Source organism: Perca fluviatilis, chromosome 3 (genome assembly GCF_010015445.1).
Source record: "Perca fluviatilis chromosome 3, GENO_Pfluv_1.0, whole genome shotgun sequence".
In the NCBI taxonomy this organism is placed as follows: Eukaryota; Metazoa; Chordata; class Actinopteri; order Perciformes; family Percidae; genus Perca; species Perca fluviatilis.
Genome location: NC_053114.1, coordinates 37,297,607 through 37,317,862, shown reverse-complemented (window position 1 = coordinate 37,317,862; position 20,256 = coordinate 37,297,607). Strand labels below are relative to the sequence as shown.

Genomic DNA, 20,256 nt, shown 5'->3' with positions numbered 1-20,256 from the left:
AATGTTTGAGGCAAATTATTCTTACAAAAACCTTTGAGATTCCTGAGAACAGCTCTTTTCCTCTGGAATCACTCTATGCTAGAAGTGTCTTGCTGCCAGGGCAGTAATGTGGAACCATGTGGTGGTTGGGTCCTTAACCAACTCACTAACCAAATATTAGCGTTCTTGGCATGACATGGTTTTCTTTAGCAGCTGAACGGGTCCTAACAGGAGCTTTTGACCAGATTTTGGCCAGCTGTTGTAGCCAATTTGTTTTGTTTGTCCCCTCTTCCCTCGTCTCTCTTTGCCTGTCCTTGCTCCACTCCTCTTCTCCAGTTCACTCGTTTCCTGTGTCCAGTTGTGCCTGCAGACGCGGTTGCGATGATGAATCTGTGGCTGCAGTGTGTCTGTGTGTCTGACATCGTGATGTATCTTTACTGGCCTTAACTCCCCCTCTCCCCCCCCCTTCTCTGTCTCTTTCTCCCTGCCTCCCCTCTTTTCTTTCTCCCCAAATTTGTCTTTTCTCTTTTCTCTCCTCTCTTCTTTGTCTCTCTCTCTTTCTCTTCGCTCTCTCTCATTCTCTCCCTCTCAATGATAAGGCATTGCCTGGCCTCCTGCCTCAGTGATGGAACAGACAGAACACACAGACCCACAACCGACAACAAACAGGAACTGAGCTCCACGATTTGCCCATTGATTTTCACTGGGGGCATTTTTGAAATAGCCCATCTGACCTTTCGGCCAAATGGTAGTGAATGGAGGAAAGAGAGGCGCCAGACCGCTCTGCCTCTCTCTCACCCAAAAACCTCTGCCAGCGTCCATCCGACAAGCCGGCTCTGCTGGTGACGAGGTTGTGGGTTAAGTTGCTGGTCCAAATACAGATACACAATTAGAAGCACAGTTACATAAATATACAAGACTAAAATCCTAAAGCCCTGCTAGTCACACCTAGAGCCTACAATGTTCATTACCCCCCCCCCAATGCAAAACTATCAGACAGAAAAACATTGCGGTGTTTTTGGGTCTAGTATTGTAATAAAGTTCATCCTGAAACCAGGTCTAGCAGACAGATCATAAAAGCAAAGGTTTTATACCCCTTGTGAGCATAAATCTGATCTGTGCACTTCATGGCAACTTCTTTTGCCTGTAATATTTTGAGATATGTTGTGTTCAGAGACTTGGCCTGAGGGTTGCACAAGCAGAAAGCTCATGGATTATCCATAATATAAAGCTTTCATCTGCTGGGGAGCATGAATGTATCTATTCCATTCTGATATTTCTTTACAAGTGAACATTTTGGCCTGATAGTTACACTAAAGGAAAGATCAAAGGATGAAAGGATGAGAGAAACATTAGGATTCATCCTCTGGGGAACATAAACACCAAATTCACAGCAATCTTGTCAGTAGTGGTCAGGAAAGGTGATGGATTCCAGAGAAACAATCTATCTAATCTAAACTGTGACTATGTATTTTTTTTACTCACCTGCCCTTATGGCCACCATCTTAACGTTTATGGACCGTCAAAAGGTGAGAACTGATAATTCCGTTTTGCTATCAGGCTAAAAAAAGAGGTTTGCCCCTTTCTTTGAGGAGTTCTTCCTTCAAATAAATCTGAGGTCTTAGTATGGAGATGTTGCGTGTTGTACAATTTATTAGTGCTGTCAAACGATTAAAATATTTAATCGCGATTAATCGCATTAATGTCATAGTTAACTCGCAATTAATCGCACATTTTTATTCTAAAGGTTCCTTGATTTCTTTTTGTCCCATTTGTTTTTCTCATTTTAATGCTCTTATCAACATGGAAAAGTGGATTGGCTTGCTTTGTGCTTTTGTCGCCTGGCTTTGACGAGGGGGTGGAGAATTGGCATCAGCTGTGTGCCTGGTCATCAAGTGGTATTTCAGACTGGACGTGCTGCGATGATAGCTCAGTTCACAACGACAAAACGCACAGATCACTTGGAACCATTTGGCAACTTTTTAGAATCTTATTGGCATCCATTTCGGCGTCTCGCGCTCGCCATCCACTCAAAGCGTTAACATTAGCCTACTACTCTTTGGCCGGCTCGCGAGCCCAAACAAGTGTGTGCGGCATGCCTGTTGTTTTGTTTCCGGTCTATGGTCTGTGGTGTTGTAGTTTTTCTAACGTTACTAGTTGTTGCAACAGCAAGTGAAAGTTTGCTGGGCCAAAAAGAACGTTAATCTTGCGATAAAAAAATGTACGCCATTAAAATGGGTTTGCGTTAACGCCGTTAATAACGAGTTTAACTGACAGCACTACAATTTATTTAGCCCTTTGAGGATTTGCGATGTTGGGCTATGTAAATGAAATTGACTTGACAAGACATTCAACCTGATCTTGACCTATGCCACTCATTTGTTGGTCATGGATAGGGTTGGGTACCGAAACTCGGTGCCAATAGGGAACCGGTGCCGACATAAACGGTAGTAACGAGACCGAATAAGAACGAAAGTTTCAGTGCCTCATTTCGGTGCTTGACTTTACACTACACCTGACAGCATGTAACGTTAGCCTACCTTTAGCTAGCAGCTGGATTAAACACCGGTAAAATGCTGACAGCTAACGTTAAACACTGTAAAGTGTGACTGTATTTCACTGTGGAAGACTTCAACAGCGGGATGTAACAGTCTGCGCTGCAGCGCAGCAGCAGCTGCCGTTGTCGCAATTCATAGATATACAGTATGTTTATATGGTCGGAATTAAACAACACAGACGGTGCGTTCACTCGCAGCTGCCGTTGTCGGAATCAAAGAATTTCTAATATAGGAAGAAGTTCCACTCCCTCGTTACTTCCGGCTTCTGAACTGGTTGCAGTTCCACCAGAGTTCCATATAGGGGGCGCTCACAGGCCAGTGCAGAATGAATGGGGCTCTATGGAGCTATAGCCCTCAAAACCCACTTTTCTCAGGATATAATTTTTTGTCTAGTAATTTGAATGTTGCATTCGAAAGGGGAGGCAAAGAAAATACACACTGTTGTGTGTTAGATTTTTTTAAAGTCACTTTTGTGTTCTAAAAAGCCTTTTAAAATGTCAATGACATCATACACATATACGGCCAGAGATACTGCTTTACGGCAAGCTCTGAGTCGCTTCCTTTGTTCTCTCGAGACATCGACTACACAGCTAACAGGTTCGGCTCTCCCTGTTAATACACATGCTAGAAAGAGGTTTGCTGATAATTTAAAGACCACACCGAAATATTCACTCTGATATTCAGGCTCTGCTTCGGATGCCGTCAAGCTGGATCTCCGATCGTAATCACTCCTTCACTGACCAATCAGCATTCATTAGCAGAATGCTAGCGTGTTATGGGCTACAACGACTCACCCTGTAAGAAATCAAAAGGACATAAGTACTCGTTCATTCAACTTTCGACCTATAACCCATGTTTAACTTGCAAAAACTACAATCAAATCTGAGGTTTCTCAACGACAATCAGGCGAAAGAGCCAAATTTAGCCGTCTAGCTCCATAGAGTCCCATTCATTTTGCACTGGACCGCGATCACCCCCAGTGGAACTCTGGTGGAACTGCAACCAAAATCCGGTACAATGGGGCTGAACAGGGAGTGGAATGGCTTTCCGTAGACCGGCTTTGTCGGAATTAAACAACACAGACGATGCGTTCACTTACAGCTGCCGTTGTCGGAATTAAACAACACAGACGGTGCATTCACTTAAAACAGGTAGCCTCGTGGTGCATTCACAGTATTTGTAAAATACCCTTTTCCCATCTGGGGTTCAACATTTACTGGTGAAATAAGTTATTGTTATTGTTATAGTTATTACATTATTATTAAATCTTTAATTTTGACCATGGCCTTAGCAATAAACAAGTCACTGACTGTTGTTTACTACCCTTATTTGTTTTCTTTTTTTAACTTTATTGAAAAGTACCGGTTCAGGCACCTTTTAGGCACCGGCACCGTTTTAAAAGTATCGATTTAGCAGCGGAATCGAAAAAAAAAAACGATACCCAACCCTAGTCATGGATTAATACCTGGTCGTCGGATTAGACTCAGGACTGCAACAATAGTTACATAACACACCGCACCTGCCCTTTTAAAAACAAATCATGTGCCAGCTCAGTTTACACGCCGACACTTGGTTCAAGTATATAACACACTGTAATTCCTATTAATTGTGTGTGTGTGTGTGTGTGTGTGTGTGTGTGATCAGGAAGAGAGGCTTAAAGAGAGGCTGGCTCCTCTGCCCGTCGTCGCCTGGAAGAGTAGCTTGGGCTCATTATCCTGATGAAATCTGCGCAGATGTGTGAGCTGCCGACAGACTGCAGTGACACAAACAGCCAGCTCAGGTGATGAAAACCGGAGATGCACGGGGGCTGAGAAACGATGGCCATTAAGCAAAAAAAGAAGGCAGTGAGGGAGGGTTGAAGAGGGGACTCGTGTGTGTGTGTGTGTGTGTGTGGTGTGTGGGGGCATTACATAAAGTAACAATTTCTAAACCACAGCAACTAAATTTCCAGCTGAAAATGTGCATACGTGCATGCGGCGTTTCCTCGCGAGGCGCTAATCTGGCCATATCCAGATGACGAGCGGACTGCCACTTAACAGGGAGGAGATCCGCTTTGATCACACGGCCCCCGGGGCAAACCTATTGCGCTGCCTATTACGCTGCTTGATTTGCATATGTGGGGCTTATGGGTAGGCTGAGCTGTAGTGTGAATGTTCCAAACTGCAGCAGGGCTCGCTGTTGCTAGAAAGAAATGTCCGGGAGAGATGTAGAGAGAAAAGACAGAGTGCTGCCAGTTAGCCAGGGGTAAGAGAAGTCCTCTTGTCACTCGAAGGTCACAAGTTCAACCCGACAGACCGCCTAAGAAAATCCTAAAAACAAAATACTTCAAACAACAATACTGAGTTGCCCTTGAGCAAGGCATATATAGCTTCCCCTAAATGTAGATGGCTGAGTGGCCAACATTAAAAGACAATGGGTGCACTGGGGACCGATCAGGTGGAAAATTGTAGAACTAAAGTATACATTTGGGTGTTTGTGAGAAAAGTGCACACTTGCTCAATAAACTTCACCTGGATGAATAAAAGGCTTTTTGAAAAGAGCAGAAACTTAGAAGAAACCACACCTGCTCCTTAAGTTCTACATCAACAACAACAACAACAACAACAACAACAACAACAACAGGTGAGTGGTGCGTGTTTTATCCTCCCGCATACTCAGACTACTCCTTGGAAGCTCAAGACAATCCTCTTGATCCTTGTTAGCACGCCAAGGACTGAAAGCACCCAGTGAAGTTATTCCGGAGTAAACAAAGTAAAAAGCAAATGCAAACTTCCGCTGTGAAAGAACTATTGCATTTACGTAAACAATATTAACCAACCACTAAAAGAAGAATGGTCTACTTTCTGGAGTCCACTGGGAATTTACCATACACAAAACCTGCACTTAAAAAAAGGAGGCTATAGCAGCGTACTGCCAACAGAAGTGCAATACACCAGTAAAACACTTCCCAATTTGCAACGCTACGTGTTGTTCCTTGGCCTATTACTTGAAGAAGGATATAACTCTTGTTATTCCTTTGTAGTAGTAAAACTTAATGTAGAGCATGAATTGGTGCATCTGTAAAGCGCATTCACCTGCTTTTCTTTTTATGCGCTTACTGAAATATTGTTGCAATTATGACTTTTTTCCAAAGAGACGTGAAAAGAAAAGTATTTTTTTTGTTCTCTTTTAAGTCATAACATAGTAAGTAGGTTAAGAGATATTGCATTTTAATTTGACAAATATTAACGAAAAGGATTGAGATGAGAAAAAACGCAGAATAGACCTACAAGGGCTACTACAGGTCCCACTGTACATCCCTCCCCTGATAGCCCATTGAACTAAAAAAAGGCATGGCTCAATGAACAGCAGTTAGTCAAAATTCAAAAGGGTGCGAGATGAAGAAGCTGAAATAGACGAAGAAAAGAAGGTGGGGGGGGTCGGAGGAAGTGGAGGGTGTGTTTGTTGCGCAGAAAATCATTTTCCACACATGGGCATCAATCGGCACGAATAATTCCTCAAACTTTTTTAAGTCCGACTTTAAATGGCATTACATATGTAGTGAGGCATGAAAAATTAATACGCTGGAGTCGGGAAATGTCAAGGGTAATGATCTCCGCAGCAGCTTACCTCCTTAGCTTTCTGTTTCAGTCGAGCTTGCTCTGGGTCCTCTTGCCTGGAGCGACTCTGTGGAGTAAAGGGGGGGGGGGAAACACAGGTTAACAGCTGGTTTAAGGAGCCCAATCCCCCCTCGCTACTCATCTGTTGCTGCTGCAGCAAAAATAGTGCAAAATGGGAACAGGATACAGAGGTGTAAAAAATTTTTTTAAAAAAGATTGTATTTGAATTCAGAAAAGTTAATAATAATAAAAGATATTAAACATTGGAAACACACAACACACACACACACACACACACACAGGGCAAAGGATATATCAGTGGCTGTGTGTGTCATTGAGCCAGTGTGGCTATCCGTTCCTGTGTATTGTGTGTGTGTGTGTGTGTGTGTGTGTGTGTGTGTGTGTGTGTGTGTGTGTCTCTCTCTCTCTCTCCCTGGCGTAACAACACAGCACTTCTATTTTAATCAGCAGCCAAGATCTGGGTGAATGTGCTTGTCCCTGGGAATCCTTCACCACACAGCCAAATGTACATGTACGGCTGACCACTGCAGGCAATGCGGGCAGATTATGGTACTACACACTAACTGAGTGCTGTTATTTTTTCTGCATCTGGATATAATCTGTGTAGTTTTATTTCTGCTGGATGAACCAAAATTAGGTCAGGTCCATGAAAAACCATGTACATTTTTGTGTCTTTTGGCAAATACTGTAGAGCATCAGTCCTGTATGTAGTTTAATACCTGTCTTTTGTTCACTGACAAAAAGGTATATCACGTTAGCAGATGTCAAATACATTTTACAATACACTCTGTAAGTCATAGAGTATTAATGTCTATTTTGCCATTACAGTTCATTTCTTCTTCTAATGCCAAATCAATGCAGGGCGCCCCATTTCGCCTCAACCCCACTACCTCCCTTTCTCCCCTTTTTCTCCTCATCTTCTCTGCCTTATGGCTGGAGAGCTGCTCCTCATAGCCTTCCTGCTAATTGGCTTTAAATATATCAGGCGGTTCACGTACTGGTCGGTATCTGAACTAAGACTAATGCGTTTGCCCTCCGGCCGGCCGGAGCATCCCTCAAGACTTGAGTCATATTCTAAATGGACGGCGTAGAGGAGGGGAGGGCTTGTTGTGAAGGAAGGAGGAGAGAAGACGGGGGTGGAGGGGATTATTTTAGCAGGTTTCTTATTCAAGAGGTCAAATTAGCGGGCGCTCGAGCAGGAGAGAGGCAGGCAGGCAAGGGAGGTGGGTGGGTGTCAGAGGGGCGAAGGAGTGGGAGGGGTTGGTACAGAGGGACTGTTTACAAAGGGCAGCGGTGCCACTGGCATGCTTTACATCTCCTCTGTCAGCTGCCCTGCTTTTCCCACTTACAGGAGAGAGCAGAGAGTAAAAGGGGAGAAGAGGACCAGGAAGTAGATGCTGACGAGCTCCGTTGGTTTTGGCAGAGTGGAATGTACTGTGCTTAATAAATAAATAATAATGAAAAAAAAAAACTCCATACTACAATACTGTGTTCTACAGTATATAACCAATCTGTGATGTTGACCATATTCCAGGAGTTTTTTGTGATGATTTTCTTTTCACCTCGACAAGTTTTGCCTACTTTTACTTCGCCGGTTGGTTTTCTATGGTTGGTTTTCTATGGTTACCCATTTCATTTTTGAAAGTCCCCAGAGGGTTGTACTTGTTTCATTTAGCTGTGGGTTGTATGTGTGAAGAGTAAAGTTAACTTGATATTGAATATTCTGTCCCAAATACTAAGTCCAGTAGGTGAAACTTCTCTTCCTATCACTCCTCATAAAGTAGTCATAGATACATTAATTTATTTGCTTTACAAATTACTGAAAGTGAAAGACACAAATATCCACCAAATAGCCAATAATCAATTTCAAGCTTCACTTTACATCTGTTTTTAAATAGGAGAGTAGTAGTATTGTTTGTTGAGAAAAAGGGAGATGAGCCACTTATGCAATCTGCATTCTGGCTGCACAGTATTATGGAGTTTTGATGTTTAAGATGTATTCAGTGATGGGTTTCTCAATGTACACTGGTTGAATGTTGGTCGACAATTGAAAGAGAGAATAAAACGCCACTATTTTGTCTTTGTAAAGAACAAATGCCAAAACATGACATTTAACTCTACACTGACAAAAAGAGTATAAAAAGTATAATCAGTAACTTTTAAGTGTTTCAGGATGAATTTTCCCTGTTTCCTTAAAACCAGACTGTTACATTGACTGCAGAGATCAGAGCTGGTGTTCTGATACAACAGATGTGTTAAATATGCTTGTGTGCACACGATAATTTAGAAAAAATATATAGCATACATGATTAAATAGTAGAAAAAATTACTAATATGTTATCAGGCAGTGTGGTGGTGTAATATATCACACAAAAATGTGCTCTCCAAACTTCTTGAACTGAAACTCCATGGCAACAGGGGCCAAAAAGCCATAGATATGGCTCTGAGGTGAAGTCAAACTATCCTCAATGATGCTTATGCAATCCAAATAACTACATTTGCAAAAGTTCTTCACTAAATCCTATTAATAAAGTGACCTGTTCACATTAAAAAAAAAAAAAAATTTAAAAGAAAAGAAAAATGGATTGCGCTGTTCAACCATGTAGAACTGGCCACTGACAGAGGACATAAAAGTGTCACTATTAATTATTTTAACAACACACTTCACAGTGTGGTTTTCCTGCTGAGGCTTTCACAACCAGGAGCGAGGCTGTCTGGCTTCACCTAAAAAAATAAATAAAAAAAACAGGCAGGTCATGAGGTTTGGTGGCCAGTGTTCATCAACTAGAGGATTTCTAATATCCTGCATGGCAGGACCGGAGCGTAATAATGCAATTAAGACGGTGAGGTGTGCTGCAATGAGAATCTTTACTGTGGGACATTTGCTCCATTCAAAATTAATTCAATTAACCTAGCTTTCTGCTAATGTTTCACCGCGAGGCATTTTCATTTGCAAAAGATTCTCTCTCATTTTTTGGTCAGTGGTGAGCTTTACTAATTTGAAGACCTTTTTTTTTTTCTTTTACTGATAAACAAATGTCTCTACACGTACAGGGTTGAGATCAGAATAGTGGACAGATAACAACGCAAGGACACTGTTGGAAATAAGTAGTTTTAATATTTTCTTGCAAAGTTAAATTCTTCCTCGAATTAAAAGATGCTAAAAAATGAACAGACTACACCCTCTTTATCAACTTGACATTAAATTTCTTTGGAGTGTCCTTATTAAGACAACTGGACATTAAACTTGACAAAGACATCCTCTGGTAATGTCATACTCCTGGTTAATGTAAAGTTGTCATTACAAAGACATCCCAAAGAAATTTAATGTCAACTTGTCATGACAAAGACATCCTCTGGTAATGTCATCCTGGTTAATGTCAAGTTGTCATTACAAAGACATCCTGAGTCCTTTGCAGCGGCTCGGGTTCGAATCCGACCTGCTGCCCTTTGCTGCGTGTCATCCCCCATCTCTCTCCCCCTTTCCTGTCTATCCACTCTCACTATATAATAAAGGGAAAAGCCCCAAAAATATATATATATATATCTGGTCACGGCAGACGTAATTATTCCACTAATTTTTGAAACAATGCAATTAGCCATTTCAGCCACCAGGGGGACAGTGCCCCTCCCCCCCCCCCTTTGGAAAAATGCTATACTTTTTGTGCACAGTGCACTTTTCCTGGTAAAAGCCTACTTGACACCCGATGTTTAGGCCAACATATGTAAAAGTTGTAGACAGTAACAAAAACATACTGGCTTCTCGGACACTGAGAAATCTGTACTATTTTTTTAAACTGATGCTCTGTTTCACCTGAGCTGTCAACGCTTGTGATAGAGGGATGTTGCGCAGGTTGTACATGGGGTGTGTGTGTGTGTGTGTGTGTGTCGGTTGCATGGTGCATGGGAGTTGCAAAGGGTACGAGGCCCTCCCTCGCTTTGTCCGGTTAGGAAGAGCCAGGACAGAGGAGCCCTGGGGCCAGGAGCCTGGGAGGACGCAGGGAGGTCACTTCATCCACTGGTGTCACACTCTAATTCATCGGTCAGAGCCTGCACAGGAGCAACACGCACACACATACACACCGCAGTACACAAAAACACACTGTTGCACGGGGACATAACAACTCTCTCTCTCTCTCTCTCTCTCTCTCCGCACACACACTGTAGGATGGTGAGGTGACAATAACTTACTTTAGCGGCTTTTAACAGGATCTCTCTCTCCTGCTCGTCCTTCCTCTGCTTCTCCATTCTCTCCAGCTGCTCGAAAAATCGAAGTTGAGAGCGAACGTCTGCCGACTGCTCGTAGCACTCGTCATCCTGACAAGGAGATTGAAAGAAAATCACTGCGACGAACAGATGAAAAAAGCTACGAGTCCCATTCAGTGGCTGCTTCTGAGGCTTTGGGCAAACATTTCAGAATTTCAGGGCAGCCCTTAGTCCACATTCTAAATGATCTGAAAAGCAAAAAGCATCCACTGTAAATACATTACTAGAACATCTATTTCACCCAAAGCACAAAATGCGGTAGTAGAATATTTGTCGGATATCTATGACAGAAATTTGAGAAACTTGAGACCTAAGACTGAGAGACCAAGTTTGGCAATATGACTCATGTACTCTCCGTCAAACTCCAAACAATTTATCTGGCAAAAATTCAAAAGCCCAATTTTAGCTGCCTGCAACATAGTAATTATTGCCATACATTAAGGGGGCGATTAGTCAGCAACACGTACACCACTTGCTTGGTCTCCTCTGTGGTGCAGGGAATTAAATCCCCCGAAGATCCATTTCAAAAAGCAAGAAAATCTATATTCCCGCACACACTTTTCATCACTGCATTTGGTTTTATTCGTCAACGTTTCGGTCCCATGGACCTTTCTCAAGACACGTAATAATACATTAAGGGGTCTCACAACATTTTTAAATGAAAAATAGTAGTATGAATAATTAGTTCTGACAAGATTGTTGTTCTACGGTTAACTGTATTATTATACTGTATTATGTGTCAGAAAATTGTCAATACAGCCCAGTACAATCTGGCAGAGCCCAACGGGACGTCTTTAAATTCCTTCTTTTGTATGGCCAACAGTCAAAAATCCAAATATACTAAATTTATAGCAATTTCTTGGTCATTATGCTTAAAAAATTACCCCCCAAAAAAGAGTAATGGATTACCAAATTGTTGCCAATTTTCTGTTGATTGAGAGCAAATTGCCAAAAATACGTTTTACAAGATGTGTGTGATAATAATCAAGCGTGCTTTAGGAGATGTATGGGTAAGTCCTCATTATAAGTTAAGAGTGCATATTATGTGAGAAGATGTGATGTTTTACTTGAATTTTGTTTAGTTTTTTTGTAAAAAATGAATAAAACACTTTGTCCAGGTGGGATTTATTGTGTGCATTAACCCAGATACAGCTCCCAAACAAGAAAATCATAATGGACTACCATCACCATCTATGATTAAAATATATAATTACAAGAACTAAGTCAGGCATGCCATGCTGATAAGGATGACATACCTTCAACGTTAAGTGCACATTTGGTGAAACTAACTTTAAGACACAGCTCATCTGGAACACCACCGGTCTGATCACAACAACAGACTGGAACACACGCTAACTTTTTCTATTTAAAGACGATGTTTCTCTTTGCATATGGCGCATCGCCTCCCACTTGGGAAATGGAAAGGCAAGTGTGAAAACAACTTTTGTAGGTCATCAAAAGTTAATAGGATAATTGCGTATTTCACGTTTGTGTTTGTATGTCTCCTATGCAGCTCTGTTCTCCCTTTGCACTTGATTTCTATATCACTCTCTTTTCTTTCTGTCTGTGTGTGTGTGTGTGTGTGTGTGTGTGTGTGTGTCAGGTCTGTGTGTGTGTGTGTTTCCATGAGTGGATGAGAGAAGCTGGGTGGCACAGAGCACAAAGACACATCAGAGGAGGCTCATCGCCAGCACCCCCCCCTCTTTCTTTCTCTCATCCAGGCTCCCTCCTCTTTGTTGCAGCGCTGAGCCTGCACTCTTGCCGTAGCTCCTGCCGCCGTATGCCGAAGCCCGGTTGCTCTTTAAGGCCGCTTTGTCTTTTGGTCTTTTCCCCTTTCTTTTTTTTTTTTCCGCTGATGTCAACAGAGTGGCTTCACAGAGCTTCGTGCCTCTCTCACACACACCTCATTTGCCAAACCACAAAAAAGGAAAAGAACGAACGACTAGAAGAAGAAGCACCAAACAAGATGGGGACAGCTGTGGCTGGTGTTCTCCCTCCCTCCCTCCCTCCTACTCTTCCTCCCTTCTTGGTGTCAGGAAGAACACATTTTCAAAGTTTCCCCCCCTGTTCTCCCAACAACGCCAAGATTTAGGCTTGTAGTCGAGATGGATTTGTGCTTTAATGTACACCAATTAAATGTGGTTATATAGTTGCATTCAAGGGCTACGAGAGATAAAGTCACCATTACAAGAAAAGTACGCAGGTGTGCGCTGACGAGCACTTAAAAGTTCTTTTATACCTCAGGTTTTGGCTGACTGACTGCGAAGTCTGAGCTCTCCTGTTTATCAACTTAAAGTTAAAAAAGACTGCTCATATTAACTTTTATGTGTTTATGTTAGTGGTACACTTGCATTTTTGGCTGTGAGTTTATGCGTGAGACAGGTAAAAGTGCATTTGTGTGCATGCCACTGTGTGTCTGCGTGGGAATGTTGGAGCATACAGGCCCATATTCCAGTGTGCTTGAATGTCCTGATAAAGTTTTATTTCCAACTTAAGTGATTTAATATCCCCCTTGAGTTTGGATCCAATATTTACTGAATATTTCCCTTCATAATGGTCTTCCCGTTTATGTGAACGGCCGCTTAGATACAGTACAAGCCACCCATTTTTACAATAACATTGGTTCATTTTTTTTTTTTTTTTGTGATTGTTGCGGGCAGAAATCCTTGATTATGCGGCACGTTTTCTTAAAAAATGCAATGGAATATGCGGGATATTTATGCAATTTTATGCGATGAAATTGCGGGATCTTGCAAAAACTGCGGTTTGATGAAAAAGAGCGAAAAAAGTGATTCCCCCAACACCCTGCTTTTCGATGACGTTCACATCGTGTAATTACGTCACTTCGTAAAGTTCCCATGGCAACAGGGGAAAATGGCTGCTCTTGTGTGAAGTAAATGCAAAATTTTTCAACTTTCTGCTAAGATATATGTGACTTTTTTTGCAACAAAAATGCGGGGATTATGAAATCATGCAAGTCCCGCATATTTTGCGCGGAAATCGGCAATTTATGAGCCGAAAGTGTGCCGTATTTGAAAAAATGCGGCCCCCGCATAAATATGCGGACTTTGGCTGATTATGCATTGAATTATGCGATCGCATAATCACGTTTTCTGGAGGGACTGTATAGACAGTTATGACACCATATGCTTTGTTTCGTCCCACAGATCAGTGCACGTATACATTGTCGTTGTTCTCTGCTAATCCAAACAGAATGGTGGCTTCAGTGTGTAGTGACAATGCACAGAAAACAGGGCAGTGCTGGCTGCATGTCAGGGATGGGTGTCGTTAGGATTTTTTAGGATGTCGTTTAACGATTACTTATGTTTACCCATGATCCCAACGATACTTCATAATAATGAGGCAATGCATCAACAATTATTATACAAGAAGATGAGCCTTTAGGCTTTCTTGGGGATACATATCTAGGATTTCGCTTTGTGCACAATTGACTGACTCACACTCACACACTGATGGCGGGCAGATGCCATGTAATGTGCTGGCCTGCCCATTAGGAGCAACGTGGGGTTCAGGTCTTGCATACTTCGACATGAAGACAGGTGGAATCGGGGATCGAACCACCAATCCTGCAATTAAAGAGCCACAGCTGCCCAAACCAGCACATGAGGTAGAGAGGGAGGGGTGTTGACTGGTGCACTGAGTGCAAGGGCATTAATTAAGGGTAATGAGATTTCTATTAAACACTATTTAACTTTATCCTGCCCACCTGTCCTCTCTGCCTTTGAATTCTTACTCAGGATTACAGGTTGAATGCTTAATTCCCCCAGTGTTAGCTGTAGGTTAGAGTGTAGGCTAAGCAACTTTAAAAAAAAAAAAAAAAGAATGTAATGTGAAAGTTGACGTATCTGGAGCGCAGTGAGATATAATAAAAATAAGTGATTGGAAATGAATTAGGCTTAAAAAAATGCATTGAATGACTCAACACCCTAGACATCTCTACTTTGTAAGTGTGTGTGTGTGTGTGTGTGTGTGTGTGTGTGTGTGTGTGTGTGTGTGTGTGTGTGTGTGTGTGTGTGTGTGTGTGTTCTTCCTACCTTACAAGAGTCCAGTCGGTGCTGTGCGATGGTAGAAACCTTTTCTACAACAGTTCGAAGTCGTGACTGTGTGGCATGTGAGATGAATGTAACCGCCTCCATAGGGACCTCTGTGACGCCAAACTTCTTAGCTGTGAAGGGCACACACACACACACGCGCACACACACACACACACATTTAGGACAAGATAAAACATTTGCGATCACTATATAATTTATATCAATTTGGCACCTCTTTCTCACACAACAGGAACAGTTACTACGTTTGCTTTTCATGATTAGATCCAGATTTCTCATTCACCCCACTGACTCTGCTCCAATTAAAATGCTGATCCTCCACTTTACCATCTGGGAGTTTTACAATATAGCCTTTGTTCATTTAATTTACTAAAGGGATAAACAGGTTGATTGTTTTATCATCATCACTATGCTTCCTTCCACAATTTACCATTTCGAGAAAAACAACAGCTAAGCAGGTAAAAAAGTAATTGTTTCACTACAGATACACAAACAACTCATAAAAACACACCAACAGAAGATCACAACTTCTCAACTCATACACACACACACACACACACACACACACACACACACACACACACACACACACACACACACACACACACACACACACACACACAACTACTGTACTCTCTCTCTCTCTCTCTCACACACACACACACACACACACATTTACACAGAAAAACTGTCTGGATTAGTACGTGCAATTAACTCCCAAAAATAGGACTCATCACACAGAAAAGTTAATTTGTTTCACAGTCTTAGTGCAAATTCCAGAGTGGCTTTACTAGCTAAGCTCCTTCAAGTGTACAAACGACATTGACCATCTCTTTTCACAGGAGAAGGATAATTTAGTTTCCTTGGAGCAAAACTCCTCTGAAGTCATAACAAAAGAGAGGAGGACAGACTTTGGTGGGGTTACTATCTGTTTCCAACTTCCTTTTAAATTATGCCATTACCATAATTTTCTCTCTGGCACCCTTTTAAGTAAACCACACCAATTATTTAAATCAGCTGAACAATACATATACTCCTCATCTGCTCGAGCTTTGAAATGGATGGAGGGAGCCCTGTTAGCATTATAATTACAGTGGCAATACATGTTGCCATGTCACAAGGTCAAAGAAAAACACTAATAGGCTTCTGCTTCCGAAAAAATAAGATCTTTCAGGGATATTAATATTTCAGGGGAAGTTTAAGAGACTTAGCTAGAGAGCCACATTTCTGTGAGCAAAAACACATTCTTGAACATGTACTGATACAAATCGCTATTATTCACCTAGAAAAAAAAGGCCTATAACACAGCTAGAAACAGACTAATGAACTAAACAGCTTTGATATTTTGTATAATTAATTTCTACAAGACAGAACAGATAACAGGAATAACCTGCACCAAAGATTGAAACATCTCCAGTTGGGTGGGCTTTTTGCATTTTTATCTATGCAGGCAACACGGCTCTAGGGCTGGCAATGTCAGTCGGTGGGTCTGTCTGTCCGCCACTTTGGTCCAGACTGAACTAGCTGACTGGATGGTACGTCATGAAACGTAGTGCAGGTATACAACTCTTCCCGACAATGCATCCCAATGGATTTGGTAATACCCTGACTTTTGCCTGGTAAACATCATACCTGCTAAAAAATTAGCATGTTCGCATTGCATTGTTTGAGTATGTTAGGATGCTGATGTTGGCAAATTATAGAGTGTGGTCTAGACCTACTCTATCTGTAAAGTGTCTCGAGATAACTCTTGTTATGATTTGATAGTATAAATAAAATTGAATTGAAATTGAATTGAATTTATTTTTGATATCCGTCACTATCTACATCTTTATACTTCCTCTTTAAAAGCAGTATAAAGACACAAATATGGTGGAAAGAGCTCAACCAGACAGTGCATTTCGACTATTTGGGTGCATGTGTGGAACGCGCCTGCATACTCAGACACCCAATGTCCTATAGACAACTTCGTGCCCTCCGCATATGCATCCACTCCTTTTTAAAAGTGCAATTGCAGAGCTCATTAAGACAAGATAAGACTTATTAGTGGGAATCTGCAATTATATCAAGTAGGAGTTATGTCGGTGCTTCGACCCCTGGCCTAGGCTACATGTTGAAGTGTCCTTGGCCCAAATCCTGAAATGCTCTCGATGCTTCACCATGTGTGTCAATGTTTATAAAAGCAGGTGGCACCTTCTATGGTAGCTTCAGCCACCAGTGTTTATGTGGGGTGAATGCGGCCTGTTATGTAAAGTGTTTAAGTGGTCACTAAGACTAGAAAAGCAATATATAAATGCAGAATGATGAGGTTAATCGTTGACTATGTATGCATTTTCCACTTGTGTGTTAGATAACACTATACATTCTTATGCTGTTACTTAACACTAACAGGCAACATCAAATGTGGAGAGACACAATCTGTATTGAGGCCTGGTAACTTGAATATTTATTTAGTATAGAACTGAATGGTATCCATAGCAACAAGGTCCCCCTGAAAAGTAGCTGGCAGTGAACATTGTCCTGAACAGGTCCTGAATGACCCAACTATACTGGTTTATATCTAAAATGCCTGCGTCTATGTGATTTTTTCTTTCCTCTGGCCACAAACACATTCTAACCCAAGATTCTGAGATACCCGAAGTCCTCTTGGGGCATCTGCTCCCCATCACCTGAATTGAGAAATTCACGTTTTCTGGGAGATAACCATGATCCCAGATTTGCATGTGTTGATTTTCATCCTGATCAAATCAGCAGTTAAGGTCCAGTAAAGCCAATAGGATCACTCCATTTTCAAATAGCAGAAATGCCATCGCACCAGTTATACCCTTGTTATATCCTCCACACCAATCTTAAAACATGATGCCAATAATCAGAGGACAGCTTTTTCTCAGAATGTCCACGAAACAAATAGCTCATAAAAGCAACCACTGGGAACCATACTCCCATAGCCAAGACGCAGAGCATGCTCATACGCTTATGGAAGCCTTAATGTCAATTTCTAATGATCCCTTGATGATGATCAGTAATATGTTGTTGTGTTTTTTGTGTGTTGTTTTTTTCGTTTTTTTTTTTGATGCAAGGGCAGTATTCCTGACATCCATGCAACATTCAAGACTTGTCTGGACAGCTTAACAATATCCAGAGACTTTAGCATTCCTGAAGTGTAAAAGGTTTGGTTTTTATTTTTTTCATACTCTACATGTACTGTGTTTTTATTTAAAAATTTGTATGCACAAATGGATTTATCTTGACTTGCCAACAAGAACTGCATAAAAAAAGAGGGGCAAAGCAGAGCAGAAAACAAAAACGAAATAAAGTGCAGTATGGGCAGTAAAAGGGGGAAATGAATATTAGAAAATAAACTGTTTGTTTGTTTAGTTAGTCTTGTGTTGTTTAGTACTTCGACTTAGTAATACTAATGTAATCTAAAAGTTGATCTAGCATAAAAATGCCACAACATGGTGAAGAATGACCAACTGTATTCAAACTGATGAAATTGCCATAGCAATTTGATTATTAAGTGGCAGTGTCTGTTCCAATGATGACTTACTCTCAAACAAGCTCAAGCAGCTAACATTAGTTTCATGCAACATGAGATTTAAGTGACTGCTGGAATGTGCTTTATAGATACTGTAGTTTAATAGCTTTTCTGCTAAATATCAGCTGGTTAGAAATTAGAAAGCCAGAGACCAAACACCTTGCTTGATGGTTAAACACACTCCACTATTTCCTGACGCCAAGAGAGAGAAATTTGAGCTCATGCCTTACAATTAGAGGGCTGACATGCTGACATAGTAGAGGGCTGACGTGTTTTCCCCAGAAGCAGGTCATGCTAGTTTCATGGTAAAACTGACATGTGAGCGCCGCATGAGGCACTTCCTTTGTTTTGAAAGTGAATCATGTTCAAGTTGCAGCAAATTATGCTTGAGAGCACATAGCATCCAATCAGAACGAACCATTTTTTGTGTCAATGCTATTATCTCTCTACAGCCTTAGATTGTGCTATCAGATCAAAATCATACTGAATTAATAATCCACGCACACATGCTTATGTTAATATATTTTCAGGTCTTAATTTGATTATTTTAATTCATTTTCAGTAGATATGGGAAACTTTGTGTGTGTGTGTGTGTGTGTGTGTGTGTGTGTGTGTGTGTGTGTGTGTGTGTGTGTGCGTGTGTGTGCGATAGGTGCGTGTGGACCTTAAAAGTATCAGTGGACTATCATTACTTTAAAGGAGCTTTTTTAGAGAGCTCCAGCTGTGCCTGTGTTCTGGTTCCTTAGTTGGGGGGTGGAGTGCTGTTTTGCAGTTGCAAGAAATGCAACTGCCTCCCCCTCCCATACCTAGCTCAAGGGCCAGCCTGAAGAGTTAAGAGGGGAGGGGGAGAGAGGTTGGGGGAGAGGAGGGCGGCACAAGTGTTTGTTTGGGGGGGATAAACAAGAGAGAAGAGGAATCGAGACACGGAGAGACATAAAGAGGGAAATAAAGAGCGGGCTATCGAAAGAGGCAGCCAACATTTTCTCCTGAAATCAGTATAAAAAAAATTAAATAAAGGGGAAAAGAATTGTGAATAAGAAGGAGAAGAAAGATGCTGGTAGTGAGACCCCTCTTTTTGTGGGGGCAACCAGTGGGCAGGAGAGGTCACAGTGAAGTTTCAACAGGATGTTCCGCAGTAAATGAGAACGCAGAGCAGAGTTGAATGTGGTGCTTGTACAGAGGTGAAGCCAAGGCTTTCTGATTGAGTGGAGCTGGCAGGCCGGGGGAGCCTCCCTCGGACTGCTGTCAGCTGAGAGCGTGGAGAGGCCAATCACTGACACAACAACGCTGCATAAGTGCCACTTCCCCAGCAGGGGGCGCCCTAGCCTCTTGCCCTGTATCATGCTGCGTGCCCCCCCTGAGGAAAGATTTATATTTTTAAATAACCTCTATGCCCCAAGGTGACGGGATAACAACCATGCCAAGAGTCCACATAGCGAAACATGACCCGCAGGCATCCGTGCTACAGTAAAGATACTTTAATTGAGATAAAGCAAGATGAGGGCGCGAGACTCCCCGTCACGTGTGATTATGCTGTGTGTTTTTTGATATGATGCACAGGAGCAAGATGCTAGGCACAGGTTTTTTCTTTTCTTTTTTTGAGTAATAACGCTCATAATACGTTTTCACAGGTTTCACTGTGCAGCGAGAGCCTAAAGTATATTTCAAGCAATAAAATTGACTGCCGGTAGCAAAAAGAAGTAATGAAGACACTATCACTCTCGTGTGATGCTGCAAACAAACCAAGACCTCTCCGCCTGTATCGATTAGCACACGCAATACGGTGTGCCTTCAGAGTGTCAAGATCCACTAAAAAGAGAGAAAGAATCAAAATCTCACTGCCAAGTCAGATTCCTCTAAACTCTGTTCCTTTAGTCCAGAGGACAATCTGACAGCCAGCCTTCAAAAGACAAACCCATAAAGTATTTATGTGTGTGCCTGGGGTCCAGTGAGTTCAGACAGCCACTGAAGAATTCATTAAAGGAGGTGAAAGAATTGTTAAGTGTATCAAATTTAAACCGAGGCCAAACAAGAAAAGGCTCCGAAAATCAAAATTTCATCTTTAGTGATGACACTAGAAATACAGCAACAACATGTTCCTAAGACAAAAGACAACAGTTAGTGATTTCATCACCACTAGAGCCTGGATTTTCATCTTTGGATTGTTGTTTAGAGTAGAAGGGGTGGGGGGAAATACATTTTTGTCACTTTATTTCGGAGAG

General features: G+C 41.7%; 1 protein-coding gene across 4 annotated transcripts in view; it reads right to left on the bottom strand.

Moving 5' to 3' along the window:
* LOC120555598 (transcription initiation factor TFIID subunit 4-like) overlaps positions 1–20,256 on the bottom strand; it is an 89,948-nt gene that overhangs the window by 39,030 nt on the left and 30,662 nt on the right. For all 4 annotated transcript variants that reach the window (XM_039794415.1, XM_039794416.1, XM_039794417.1 and 1 more), the window contains 3 exons: positions 14,479–14,609; positions 10,349–10,474; positions 6,147–6,203 (listed from right to left, as the gene is read on the bottom strand). In XM_039794415.1, the coding sequence (XP_039650349.1) occupies positions 6,147–6,203; positions 10,349–10,474; positions 14,479–14,609 (314 nt within the window). The remainder of the gene's footprint in view (positions 1–6,146; positions 6,204–10,348; positions 10,475–14,478; positions 14,610–20,256) is intronic.